General features: G+C 52.1%; 1 protein-coding gene across 7 annotated transcripts in view; it reads right to left on the bottom strand.

The window, feature by feature from the left end:
• The window catches only part of PTPN3 (protein tyrosine phosphatase non-receptor type 3), a 157,523-nt gene that overhangs the window by 33,057 nt on the left and 110,294 nt on the right, over positions 1-14,172 (bottom strand). For 5 of the 7 annotated variants that reach the window (XM_051855935.2, XM_070055413.1, XM_051855937.2 and 2 more), the window contains 5 exons: positions 10,900-11,034; positions 9,913-10,089; positions 1,746-1,926; positions 1,571-1,648; positions 160-216 (listed from right to left, as the gene is read on the bottom strand). In XM_051855935.2, coding sequence (XP_051711895.1) covers positions 160-216; positions 1,571-1,648; positions 1,746-1,926; positions 9,913-10,089; positions 10,900-11,034 — 628 coding nt within the window. The remainder of the gene's footprint in view (positions 1-159; positions 217-1,570; positions 1,649-1,745; positions 1,927-9,912; positions 10,090-10,899; positions 11,035-14,172) is intronic. The other 2 variants (XM_070055403.1, XM_070055423.1) reach the window with 1 other exon arrangement.

Raw genomic sequence — 14,172 nt, forward strand, 5'->3', positions numbered from 1 at the left:
AGGTTCTGGAAAACCTTTCATATGTATACGTGTGTATTTACACACTTTGGTGCCCCCCCAAATGCCCAACCAAACCCCCAAAATCCCCAAATACCACACACACACACAGAGTCCTGTGAGATCTAGACTGAGGAACTAACAGGTGGCGTGTTGACTTACAGGTGACTCTGGGTTTATCCTTGATACCACGAGCGGCATTTTCTGATCCACTCCTCCCTGTAAACATTTTAAAGCAAAAAACCACCTGAGTAGCTCCTGGCAACAAAGACACAGCAACACCAACAAAGGTGAGTCCTCTGGCCAAGGAGGGCTGGGGGTGGGGTCTCCCATTTCAGGCTCTGGAATCCCAGGGCAGGGCGCCCTTTCAGAACTAGGAAAGTTCCTGATCCCTCCGTGTCTGGAGGGAGAAGCAGAAGAGCTTGGTAGAGTGGGAAGTCGCCCTTGGCCATCCCCCTGGTCCAGGAATGAAAGATGCACTTGGAGGGAGAAGCTCCTAACGTTTTTTATTTGAGAGGCAGAGAGAGGTAGAGAGGTAGAGAGGTAGAGAGAGAGGGAGAGGGAGAGAGACTGAGACTGAGTGCACCTCCCATTCACTTTTTAAAGACCCACAATGGTTGGGACTGGGACAGGCTGAAGCTAGGGCCAGGAATTCAATCAAGGTCTCCCATGCGCGTAGCAGAAACCCAACTCCTTAAGCCATACGCGCTACCTCCCAGGTCTACACTAGCAGTCAAGCTGGAGTCAGGAGCAGAGCTGGGCACTGAACCCAGGCACTCCAATGAGGGAAGCAGGTGTCCCAACTCTCATGGTAAGGGTAAAGCCAAACACTTGCCCTAAAGTCCTTTATAAAACTGCACACAGCCCCTGGAGGAGGACTGCATGGGCACATCGTCCCATAGCTGCTGAAGGGAGCTCTCGGTGGAGGGGGTGAGGCCTCGGGACAGCTCCCTTGCTGCGAGCGCTCACAGGTGGCAGCAGGTGCTCAGGATGGGGGTGTAGGGTGGTAGCAGCGTCGTGGGCGGCAAAGACCACCTGCCCTTGCTGTGCTCTGCTGCAGGGGTAAAGACCTCTGGTGCACCTGCTGTACCTAGTGATGCTGGATAGTGAATGGCTGCAGCTGCCCCAACAAAGACGTTCACAAAAACCCAGGGATTCGGTCTGTAGCCACTTCGTGCCTAGAGGCTGCCAGAGGAGCAAGGCAGCCCTGCAACGCCCCCTGCTGGTTGCTTTCTCTCACCAGCCTGGGCAATGCAGAGGGCTTGTGCTTAGCAGCACCTCTGGGGGAGGGGGACATATCTGTCTACCAACCCTGTGCCCTCACCTGTCTGAGCCTCTGATTTCATCGATAAAATGGGCTTCAAAATGCAGACTGCACTGCTGATTCTAAGAGCTAAGGAAGGTGCACACAGCACGTGGTAGGCTGTTCTGGCCGCACAAATGCTAACTCCCAGGGCTGAGCTGGTCTCCTTGGGTAGCCTAGGTGGCTGGCACATTTCCACTGGAAATCAAAAATTCATCTGAAGGTGCTGCCTCCTGGTAAAACAGGTGCTTAGAAGTGCAGTCGCCTTACCTTGAGATTAAATCCGAATTTTCCGTCTTCGTCCGGCGTGATGCGGATCAGGACCAAGTAGCCGTCACCGTTGTCATTCTGGAAGACATTCAAGAGTGGCCACCTGCAGGATTCCGTCTCTGGCAGCCCTAGTTCTCGGGTGAGCCCCACGCCCCGCCCTGGCCGGCTCCCTCACCTTGTCACAGTAGTACTGGCCGGTGTCCTCGGTGGAGGCCCCTCGGGTGGCCCTGTGGTAGTCGTCTGAGACCTGCTGGTCCACGCCGTCGGGGGAGGAGGAGCCTGGAGCGTTTGAAGACACAGAACTGGATGACTTCTGAGTCAGGCAGCTTGGGGCTGGATTGTTCTCGGATAAGCTCCTTCGTTGTGGGGAAGGAGGAGAGACTTTAATAAAGGGGTTGACACGTGTCACTCGCGCAAACGTCGCTGACTGACTGGGGCCTGGCACTGCCGCAGAGCTGCCAGGGCTAGCCCCGCGTCGTCTGGTCACCCTCGCTCTCCTCTCGCCTAAAAACTCCTCCCACTTGGTCTGGGGACAAAGGGACGGGAGGACGGGACAGGGACCCAGGAGCTGCTGGGAATCCGGCTCCCCATGCGGCTGCCCTCAAGGGCAACACAGAAGAGCGTCTGCGGTGACGCCGTTGGTGACCCAGGCTCTGCCTGGCGGCCTCACAGGATGCACATGCCTGCACCTCCTCCAAAAGCTTTCTCTTTCTGGTTCCTTCTTGCTGAATGCCCAGTGTCACAGGGCTCTCAGCGATGGTTGTACATTCAGGATACTGAGTGCTACCCCTAGCGTGTGAGCTTTGCCTGTAACATCCTCAAACGGCCCTTGCTCAGGTCACGTTTTATGCTTGTCTACCCAGGAGAGGTCCTTAGGTATCTTAGAGCCGCACTGTCTGATATGGTGGCCAGCAGGCACACGTGGCTACTGAAATTCACGTGAATTCAGGTGAAGCCTCCAGTCCTGCTGTTCACCCAGGCACACACACGCCCTGTGCTCCACGGTCACGCGTGGCTGATGGTGCTCCCCTCAGCAGCACAGCTGTGGAAGGACTCTGCAGTCCTGCCGGCCAGGGCCATCTGAGACACAGATGGGCACTACACAGGCTGCCATGCGCCTCCAGTCCAACGCCCACCTCCCACGTAATGACACTGAAGGCAAGAGACGCTGAGACTCACCCAAGGTTCCCCTCACTCAGACCCAAGTCCAAAAGACGGGGCTTCCTAGGCATTTTCCTCTCGGCGTCATGTCACGTCTGCCCCTAAGAATGCCATCTCTAACGTCACAGGGCCGCCAGGACTGACGCCTGTCACTGTGCAGGACAGGACACTGGGCATCTGCCCCCACCCCTTCCAGAGCCACACACCCAGCACTGGTGCCTCAACCCACTACAAAGGAGGGGTTCTCCCTGCACTGCTCTAACCTCATACGAGGCGGAGTGACAGCGGAAGTGGGCACACACAGACACTCAGCCATGGCACACGGGCAGCAGACAGCAGGCAGCTGGCCCCCACCTCTTACTGAACCATTCTTTCCAGCTCTTCTCGGTGAGCTTTTCCGTAAAACAGTGCTTCTTTGTGCGCTAGAGGGTTCAGATGAGCTTACTTTGGACATAAAACCCACATCATGTTCACACAGCACCATTCACCATCTCAGTTCTCACGTGAATAAAACATTCGGCAGCAGAACCAAGTAGGAGCACAACTGCGTGCAGGCTATCGGCGAGAGAAGAGCCTGCCTCGTGGCTTTACGTAGCCAGTTGAGGGAGGGCTGTGATGGATGGGAGGGCATTTCAGGAAGGGATATTTTGGAACTGAATTTGGTTTTTGGACTGAAAATGAATGAGGCTTTAATTTACTTAAAAGGAAGCCAAAGGGCCAGCGCTGTGGTGTAGCAGAAAAAGCCGCTGCCTGCAGTGCTGACATCTCATAAGGGCACCAGTTCGTGTCCCAGCTGCTCCACTTCTGATCCAGCTCCCTGCTAATGCGTCTGGGAAAGCAGCGGAAGATGGCGCAAGGCTTTGGGTCCCTGTACCCATGTGGGAGACCTGAAAGAAGTTCCTGGCTCTTGGCTTCATATACACTCAGTTCCTGCTGTTGCAGCCATTTGGGGAGTGAACCAGTGGATAGAAGATCTCTCTCTCTCTCTCTCTCTCTCCTTCTCCCTCTCTCTGCCTTTGCTTGCTCTCTCTGCCCCTGCTTGTCTGTAACTCTGCTTTTCAAATAAATAAATTAAAAGAAAAAAAAAAAAAGGAAGCTAAACAAAACAAAAACTGAAACATTCCCCCCAACTAGGGCAACTTTATTGGGATGTACTGTTTACAAGAGTGCCATCTAGTGGCAGAAAGGGCAACTGCGAAAGCTAAAGCTACAAGGTGTATTTGCACCTCAAGTGTTGACTTCACCAGGAAGAAACTGACCAGTGCCTGCACACACACCACTAACGTGGGGAGAGGGTGAAGGGGGTGGGTGACAGCTACAGAAAGGGTTAAAGGCACAAGGGAAAAAAAAAACAAGAAAAGTGAGGTAATGATGCAGTAATTAATCTCAATAATAATCTCAATAAAAGTGCAATATATTTTCTATTCACTATTTCCTTGTTAAATCTTGAACTTGTGGATTTCTTCATATGAGGCTTTATGGTATTTTTCCTCTACCTCTTCAACATGTAATTATTCTACGTCAGCACAGATATTTTTTTAACAAAGTGTTTTTTTTTTTTTTTTTTTTTTGACCTAAGACTCAATGGTCCATCTAGAACAGCCCCCAGTACTTAATCATAACGGTATTACTACCAGATCACTGGCACGAACAGCTCAGGCGTTCCAATGCCCCAACCTAGTTTCTAAGTAGGGCTGGAGAGAGTTCTTTTAGATAATAATTTATTTAAGCAAACGGATGATTTTTGGCCCGATCAGCTAATGTGGAGCACAGTGACATTCTGTTTGGTGTACAGGATGGATAGAGAGACGGCGAGGGGGACATTGATGACCAGAGCAAAGAAAAAGCAGCAGGTGGACAAGACCCCAGATGCTGCTGAGAAAGGCCGTGGAGGGGCTGCAGCATGTGGAACTGCGGGTCCCTGAGGGTTCTTCTAAGGCGGTAGTAGAGGGAAGGCAGAGGTAGCTATGGGCAGAACCAAGCCAGTAACCGGGGGAAGAGCAGAAGCAAGGACTTTGTCCCTAAGGCAGGAGGAGGGGGACACCAAAGAGTTGCGTCATCATCACCGGGAGCCACGGCAGCCAGCGTGCAGCAGACCACACTTCGGCCACTGACAGCACTGCAAACGCAGCAGGCACCAGACGGCCGCCTCCGTGGTGCACGAGCCGCAGGCGTCGGCGCCCAAGCCCGGGACGGCTGGTTTCTCTGAAGGGCAGCACACTAGAGACGTTACAAATGGCAGGGGTGCGGGTAAAAGGAAGACGGCAAGGCGCTGCCCCCGGCCTCCGGAAATCCTGAGTGCTGTGCTACAGAGAGGGCTCCTGCTTGGTGTCTGAGTCTCTCAGTCCTGAGTCTTTCTGTCCTTTTCCTTGTTAAGTGAACACAGGACCAGACACCCAGGGAGTGCTCAGTGAGAAACGCTGAGTAGAGGGGGGAAAAACACCTCAATGGGGCACCTGGGATCAGCTGAGTCACCCCGCGAGAGCTCAGAATGCACTCTGCAGCCCAGAAACTCGGGTGAGCTGAGCGCCTGGTGGGGAAACCGGTCTCAGCCGTGTGCGATCAGCACCTTGCCATCCCCTGGGGTCTTGCTGAAATGTGGGCTCTGCTTCTGCAGGCCTGCAGTGGCGTCTGAGACCCTGCATTCCAGCGAGCTCTCACGTGAGGCTGATGTTCCTGGTCCCTGGCCAGAACTGGAGTGGGGACAGGCTAGGAAACACCAGGCCAGCTCGCCTTTCCCAAAACTAAGCTTTGAGCCTCGTAAACCCTCGACAGGCCACCAGCAATTTCCCACCACCATGTCTTTGCAGGTTCTCCACCTGTTGATCACTTTTTATCTAATAAGAAAATGTTCCTTGGGGCTGGTGATGTGGAGCAGCGAGTTAGGCAGCCACCTGCAGTACTGGCATCCCACATGAGCCCCAGTTCGAGTCCTGGCTGCTTCACTTCTGACCCAGCTCCCTGCTAATGTGCCTGGAAAAGCCGTGGAGGATGGCCCAAGCGCTTGGACCCTCCCTGCACCCAGGAAAGAGACCCGGAGGAAGCACCTGGCTCTGGATCGGCCCAGCTCCGGCCATTGCAGCCCTTTGGGAAGTGAACCAGCAGATGGAGAATCCCTGTGTTTCTGTCTCTCTATGTAACTCTTTCAAATAAATGAATGAATGAATGTTTAAAAACGAAAGTCTTTCTCACACCACCCTGACCTGCCCTAAACTGGTTTCCTGCAGCCTCTGCTCCGTGAGTCATCAGGGTAGGGCTGGAGGCTTTCCTGTCCGTGGCTTCTGCCATGGAGGAAATGGACTTCCCTGAGAGCCCCGTCTTCAGGCGGAGGAAAGGAAAGGGACGCAGAAAGGCCGGGGCGGGGGACAGCACCGCACAGCCCCTTGGGCACACAGCACACACCGCCAGGCTTCACGGCCACAACCATCCACTTGGCGGTGCTGCTACGGCTGAACACGGACCCATCGGCGAGTGACCTGTCTGCCGCGACGACGTTCGGACAGCCCAGGCCACCGCCCTGGGTGCACAGCCGAAGTCTAAGCACCCTTCTGCTCTCCTTCCCTCCTCTTTGGCACCAGGCAGAACATCACGTTCTACACAGCTCCTTGGAGCCCTCTGACTGTCCCCAAACCCTCTCCCTTCATCAGAGCAATGGAGTCCCACAGTGTGATGGGGAGGAGGACTGGGTGCTAATGGCCCAGATGGCCTGGAGGTCGCTGGGGGCAAAGGCCTGTCTCCCTCAGTGGCCAGCGAAGGACGTGGAGAGCGTGCTGCTGGTGTGGGAATGAACAGAACACCTGGCCCGGTCCAGAAGCCATCCTGGAGCGCCTCTCACCTGGCTCTGGTCGAGCGGCAGGTCACCAGGGGGCGCTGGAGTGCAGGGGCTCATCAAGGCCAGCTCTCGGCAGCAGGGTCTGCAAGTGGGACCGGGACCCCTACCTCTTCACACTCGACCTCAGCTTGAGAACAGACATGCCCGTGGCTCAGGGCACATCCAAGGAGTCAAGGTTCCAGTACAGACAGGTGCCGTCAATGGCCCTTTCTGCCATGGTGGCAAAGGGCTGTGGCTGTGAGCACACGCAGCCGTCAGGCACCGGAGAAGTGCCTCTGGAGATGGAGGACCTACACGCCTCCCTTTAATTACTTTAAGTCTGCAGAGCCACTGTGGCTGGTGGCTACTGTGCTGGACAGTGGAGATCTAGATGCTCTCCAATCCCTCAGTGCGGCTGCAGGTCATGATGGCAAGCCCATGTGCGTGTGCGTGTGCGCGCGTGTGTGCGTGTGTGTGTATGCGTGTGGGTTTTCCCTAGAGCCCTCAGACAGTTCCCAACAGAGCTGCATTGAGAACTCACACCGGGTCGGGTCACGCAAGCCTCCACTCCTGCCTTGTCTTTCTATGTTGGTTTGCGGTTTGCAAAGCCACAGGGGCACACAAAGGAACTCGCTGGACAATGGGGCGGCAGGCTGCTAGCTGGAGCCAGAGCCAGTGATCATTTCAATATAAGCACCATCCAAGCGCAGGCCGAAGGGAAATCATTAGCACGGGGATTATTCAGCCGCAGGTGCTGAGAACGCAGATAAACTGGCTCCTGCGTGTGCCATGAGCAGGGCCAGAGGAGCAGCACAAACGCTGCACAGCACGGGGAAGGGGATCTGCAACCCCCGTGCATGCCTGCAGCACAGCCAGCGTGGATTCAGCACTTTAAGCCTGGTTGCCATGGTGGGAAAGGTTCACAGATTAACTGCACTGCCCGCTGGCTGATCCTGTGCAGTGAGGGGAAGTGTTAGGTTTCTATATTTTGGCCACGGTGTGGAGCTTAACAGAATGCCTACCTTAAGATTGACTTCCCAACAGTTAATCTTTTCCTATCACATTTTAGCTTAAAATGTCATTTACAATCTACATCTTATCTACTTCAAAAGTGACTGAAGCTAGCTTACCCTAATCTTCTCCCACGGACATGGTAGAACTGAATTCATTAAAGTGGATTCCTAAAAAGACCCACATAACAAAGGCAAGGAAGAAAGAGGAGGGACTACATCCAAAACCCAGGCTCAGGGTGGGGTGTTGGCATGGCCGCTAAGCTGCCCCTTCGGATCCCCTCGTCCCACATCTGTGGGCCTGGGTTCGAGTCTCAGCTCTGCTCTCCACTCCAGTTCCTGTGAATGCACGCTCTTGGAGGCAGCAGACGGTGGCTCAAGCAGTTGGGTCCCCAGCACCTACGTGGAATGCCTGGGGAGTTTCCTGGCTTTAGCATGGCCCAGTCCTGGCTGCTTTGGGCACTTGGGGAGTGAATCAGTGGGTAGATCTCTACCTGTTTGTCTCAATTTCTGTCTCTTTGCCATTCAAATAAATAAATTAATTTAAAAAAAACTGTTTTTGAAAGTAAAGCAGGAGCCAGTGCTATTGTGTAGCAGGTAACCCCACTGCCTGCAGTGCCGGCCTCCCATATGGGTGCTGGTTTGAGTCCTGGCTGCTTCACTTCCGATCCATTCTCTACTATGGCCTGAGAAAGCAGAAGATGGCCCAAGTGTTTGGGCTCCTGCACCCATGTGGGAGACCTGGAGGAAGCTCCTGGCTTCAGATTGGCTCAGCTCTGGCAGCCATTTGGGGAGTGAACCAGTAGAAAGCAGATGGAAGATCTCTCTGCTTCTGCCTCTCTGTAACTCTGCCTTTCAAATATATAAAGAAATCTTTAAAAAGAAAAAGTAAAGCAGCAGGCATTGTGGCACAGTAAATTAAGTCGTCTCTTGGGACACCTGCATCCCCCCATCAGAGTGTCTGGGTTCAAGTGCAGGCTTCCAATCCAGCTTCCTGCTAATGTGCCTGGGAGGCACCAGATGATGGCTCAAGTGCTTGGGTTCCTGTCAGCCACATGGGAGCCATGAATGTGGTTTCAGGCTCCTGGCTTTGGCCTGGCCCAGCCCTGGCTGTTGTAAGCATTTAAACAGTGAACCAGCCCATAGAAGATTCTCTTTCTCCTTCTGCCACTCTGCCCTTCAAACAAATAAATTAGTGAATCTTTTTTTTTTTTAAAGTAAGGAACAGTATTTTAAAAAAACAAAGAGGAAAAAGAAATAAAGAAACAAAGCAACAGACAAAACAACCCAGGCTGAGAGAAGCCAATGCAATTGAGCGCCAACAGGCAGTTCCCAGATTTCAAGTAATCAAAGCAAAGAAAGGAATTACTGGAGTAGACATCTCTGATTGAACAACACCAGGACTCAAGCCAGTCTTTAGGAGACACGTGTTTTTTTCCTTGGCCTTGAGCTCTAAGGGAAATTTGTCACATTAGGAAAAAAATGGAGTAGGAAATGCAAGAATGTAGCTAGACCATGTCTGACAAAAATGTGAAAATCAGGGATGTTAGAATGTGGCGAAACTTTTACTTAAATATGGCAAAGAAAACAAAATTTCCAAGGGTATCATCAGTGATCTGGGAAGGCGCTTAGAAGCGAGCACATTCCTGATGCTCTCGCATCATGCGATGGTGCAAAACTGACGGCCTGGAGAAATCAGAGCTGGCAAGACTCTAGAGTCTGCATCTTTGGAACATGGGTGCCTTCATGTTTTTATTTTAAAGATTACTTGAAAGACAGTGTGTGCATGTGCAATGAGGGGGAGAGACAGAGTTGGTATGTGTGTGGGGGGCGGGGGGGCTATCTTCCATCCTCTAACTAATTTCCCAAATGCTTGCAGCAGCCAGGAACTCCATCTGGGTCTCCCACATGGGTGGCAGGCACCCAAGTACTTAGTCCGTCTGCTGCTGCCTTTGCAGATGCATTAGCAGGGAGCTGAATTGGAAGCAGAGCAGCTGGGACTCACACTGGTGCTCCAGGATGGGATGGGACGCAGGAGCCGTGACGCAACACTGGCCCCCAGAATGATTTAAACTGGGGTTTGCTCACGAACTGGAGAGACCACTCAAAAGACCAACAAGTATGTGGAGCATGGAAGGTCTTTGGTAGACAGAAAAAGGACAAGTTCTAGGCCCCAGGCGCACGGGCTGTCTTCTGCGCAGGGAGGTGGAGGGGTCTCTTCCATCCCCGGTGTGCAGGCAGCACCCTGCTGAGCTGTCTGAGCACCGACTCCTCCCTTCTCTTCATGCAAACACAGGCCTGAGCAGAACCTGAAACCCCAGGGGCTTCAGCAGCCAGAAAAGAAAACGTGGGTTTCTTACTCTTGGGGCGGGCTCCGGTTCTGGGAGACTTCGGAGTCGCTGTCTTTGGGGCACAGGGGGCCCTTGTATGTGTAAAACACGTCTTCGGTCTCCGTGATGTAGGTCATTTCATTGGCAAGGTTATCCACAGACGAGTGCCGTGGCTTGCGGATCTCGTGCCGGAGCCGAGGACTTCGCCTGGGGTGGGGAAAGGGGAGGGTGTCAAATGGGGGGTGGGGGTGGGGGAGAGGCAACTCCCCCCGGAGAACGGGATGGTGAAGACACCTGCTAGCTAAGCGCAGGGCCGCAAGCGCACCACCCTTCCTGCAGGGGCCTGCGTCCTCGGACCACATATGTCACGCGTCTTCAGTAGCCTTTCCCAAATTTGATTGTGCAGCACATCCGTGGGAAACAGACGCGGAACTAAACTTAACATGCCTCTTTATCACACAGCTGCCCGGGGTGTTGAATGGGTATTGCAATGCCAGGACGGGGCATATCTGCCCGTTATTTTAGTCCAGGGACATCTTTAAAAGAGAACAGTGGCACAGGCAGAGTAAGAGTAACCTTCAATGTTCTACAGCACAGGAGGCTAACTGTGGGCAACGCGACTAATCGTCGCCTTTCAGTGTAAGCATTTTGGGTGTTCTCAAAACACAGGAACGAATGACATCAGAGGTGATGGACGCGCCAAGTGCTCTGATAGGACCATGACGCATTGTGTGCCTGTGCTGAAATACCCCACTGGACCCTGTCAATATGCACAACTGTTGTGCCCATTCAACATAAGAACACGCTTTAAGAGAAGAGCATCTAGGCGTTGTATACCACGGGAAATGCTTAGCTAGGTTTGCGTTCTTCATGAACACAAGTTGCCACTGCCACAGCCCCAGATGCAAATGGAAGCCCCGAGCACAGGCCACGCACGCGGAGGGATCTGTGAGTCGGGGTTCTGTTTTTTGGCAAGAGCTAAAGCTGCTGGCAGGGGGGTGGGCAGAGTGGACTCACCAGTTGGGAGTGACAGGAGGGGACCGGGAAGGCAGGCTCTTGGTTTCCAGATGCTCCACCGACAAAGATCTCCGCATGGCTGGGTTCCACACCATCCCACCAATCACCTTTTTGCAATATTGGTGATTTACAGACCTGGAAAACCAGAAGCAGTTTCACTTTCCACACTGACACGCTCAACCACAAGGACACGGGAGGCCACCCGCTTCTCCTGGGCAGATGCTGCCAGCACGCGGAGGTCAGCGGCCGCGCGGACAGCGTCCACAGCCAGTCCCTTCTGGCTTTCCTTATGTCACATCATCTCTTTTGCCGCCTGGTCCTCACTACTTCAGGTCGCAAAGTTGCCTCCTGAACCAACCAAGCCTTTCCAGGTTAGAAGCAATTCCAGGATAACACAGGAACACAGTTCCCATCACGCTAAGGAATTCTCACGCAACCCACGCTACAATGAGGAGAGACATCAACCCTTCTCCCAGACGCTCTCGCTCATCTTAGCAGGTGGAAGCCACTGCCGTCCATCCCTGGGCGCTCTTGGCGAGAGAGCCCCAGAATACACTTAGGAAGTGACTTCCAGCCCCGTTCCTTGAACATGCTGCCCTGCAGGTAACTTCTGAATTTTACTGACAGCTGACAGCCAGAGAATCTCAACCTTCGCATTAGAAAATGCATTATTTCAGAGGAGGAGTCTGGATCTCCACTTTGGAAATTCACATTTTCAGTTCTGGTGTTTGTAAACTGTGATCTATGTCTCATGAGAACATTCTCCGCCTCTCCTTGTGACTGCCAATCATCCAAGCACAACACAGAAGAACAAAGAACAAACGAAAGCACAAACACAGTACAGAACTCCTCTTAGAATATCCTGCACGTGCGCAGCAACAGGGCTGGGGCCACCCTCATCATGATGCTCATGGTGGCGGGGACAGGAGCATCTCCCTGCGGAGACAGGCTGGCTGGCCTTGCTACCACAGTGCCCCTGACTCAGGCCAGAGTGTCAAAACCAGGGGAGTGAGCTGCACAACCCCAGGGCCTCTTGGAACAGATTCCCAAAACCCGTGTCACATGTTACTGATAGACTCCTGGAAAAAGTATTGCATCATTCCACAGGCTTGGGAAACACGGACCTCATTTCTTTACGTGGACCCTTTCAGAGGAGGGCACGTGCGTGTGTGTGGACATCTCTCCTCGGTGTTGGGCGGATCACGCAACCTCTCAAGCCTCCCTATCTGCCAAAGAGAGGTGATGGCAATGGGAACTCCCCAGGAAGAGGAAGTCAGCCCTGAGAGTCAAGATCTGCTGCCGAGGGGCACCCCACACCCCCAGTGACCCCCTCTGATGCACGTAGGGCAGCAGCAAGGGCTGTGACGCTGAACCTGGGCCGGCCTGTGACCGCTGCCATCAGCAGAGGTGCTGGGCCAGTTCTGCCCTTAAGGGGCCCGACCAGTTCTGTCTTTGGAGTGAAGGAAGCTCAGCGACACTGCCGGAGGGCCCACCTGAGCAGGCCAAGGGTCTGGGTGAGTCCAGGCTTCCGGGCGCTCCACCAAAGCACTGGGCATGCGAGAGAAGTTGTCTTGGCGCCTTCTCACCCAGAAATCCCACTGTTATTCAAAATTGCCTGGGGCTAGCAGGATTTCAGATTTTGGAGTTTTTTTCAGTTTTGGAATATTTGTCTAAACTTAATGAGTTGAACATCACTCATCTGAAAATTGGAAACCCTTGTGACACTCAAGACGTCTCAGAATTGGGAGCATTTTGGGTTTTTGGGTTAGGGACGCTCAACCTGTACCACAAGGAGTGGAAGAATCCTCTGGCCAAGCTGTTCCCAGATTTCCGACCCACAAAATATGGAGGTACACCAGCATGGTTGTTGACTTAAGCCGCCAAGATAGGGGTAGCCAACCCAAATTCATACTGAAGTCCAATAAATTACTTTTATATGTTTATTATAACAGAGCTAATGAATGTATAAAAACACACAATAGATGGGGGAGGCGTTGTGGTGCTCTGAGTTAAGCCACCACTTGGGGCACCCATGTTCCCTATGCGAATGCCTGTTTAAGTCCTGCTGTGCCACTTCTGACCCAGCTCCCTGCTAATGCACTGGGGAGGCAGCAGATGATGGCTCTAGTGCTTGAGTGCCTGCCACCCATGTAGGAGACCTAAATGGAGTTCTTGGCTCCTGGTTTTGTCCTGGCCCAGTCCTGGCTGTTGCAGTCATTTGGGGGAATGAACCAGAGAATGGAAGATGTCTGTCTCTTTCTCTCTGGCTTTCAAATAAATAAAATAAATCTTTAAAAAATATTAGGGTGCCAGAGCTGTGTTCCATACAGACAATAATTTGTGTCCCAGCTGCTCTACTTCAGATCTCGCCCCCTGCTAATAGCCTGGGAAAAGCAGCAGCAGATGGCCCACGTGTGTGGACTCCAACCACCCACGAGGGAGACCCAGATGAAGCCCCTGGCTTTGCCCTGGCTCAGTCCTGGCTCTCTCTTTTCTCCCTCTAACTCTGACTTTCAAATAAATAAATAAATAAATAAATCTTAAAAAAAATACTCGACAGAATTTAAGAGCTAAAAACTTGAGGAATATATTTACTCTTGGCTAAGAGAAGACACTAAGCGAGAATATTTAGCACCATACACATCATTACTGATCCTGATAGAAAAAAGTCGCTGAACTGTCTAAGGTAGTTCCACACATCTGACAATGGCTCAGACATAGGTCTCATTTATTTAGTAACAGCCACATCACCAACAGCAACAAAATCACAAACATAATTTTGAGAAGCCAACAAATGATTTTGAAATTCTAAGAATAGCTTGAAAAACAATGTCTGCTACCTCTTATATTTAGAAGGCAGTCTGAGAACAAAGAAAGAAAACAAAAGGAAAAACTGCATGGTGGCTTCATTTAGCGACTAAATAAATTTTAATCCAGGTAAAAATTTATGTCAATTATATATAAGTTAATATATATATTTCTGCTACTGTACTAGTGATTAAATATTGTTAATGTCATTCGGTGGATAACAGTACCTGTCTCACAGACAGTGAGAGTTAGATATAATTACAACCATGCCTGGCATTAGATATAATTAAGAACATGCCTGGCATAAGTGCTCGGTAACTGCCAACTAGAATTACTACTATTATTTTGGAATTATTATAGGCAGCATATCCCAAAGTCACCGGACTCCACAAATCTTTATTCTCTTCACCGATTCATTTACAAAATTCATTTATTTGAAAGGCAGAGAGACAGACAGATGGACAG

This window comes from Oryctolagus cuniculus, chromosome 1 (assembly GCF_964237555.1).
Source record: "Oryctolagus cuniculus chromosome 1, mOryCun1.1, whole genome shotgun sequence".
Lineage (NCBI taxonomy): Eukaryota > Metazoa > Chordata > Mammalia > Lagomorpha > Leporidae > Oryctolagus > Oryctolagus cuniculus.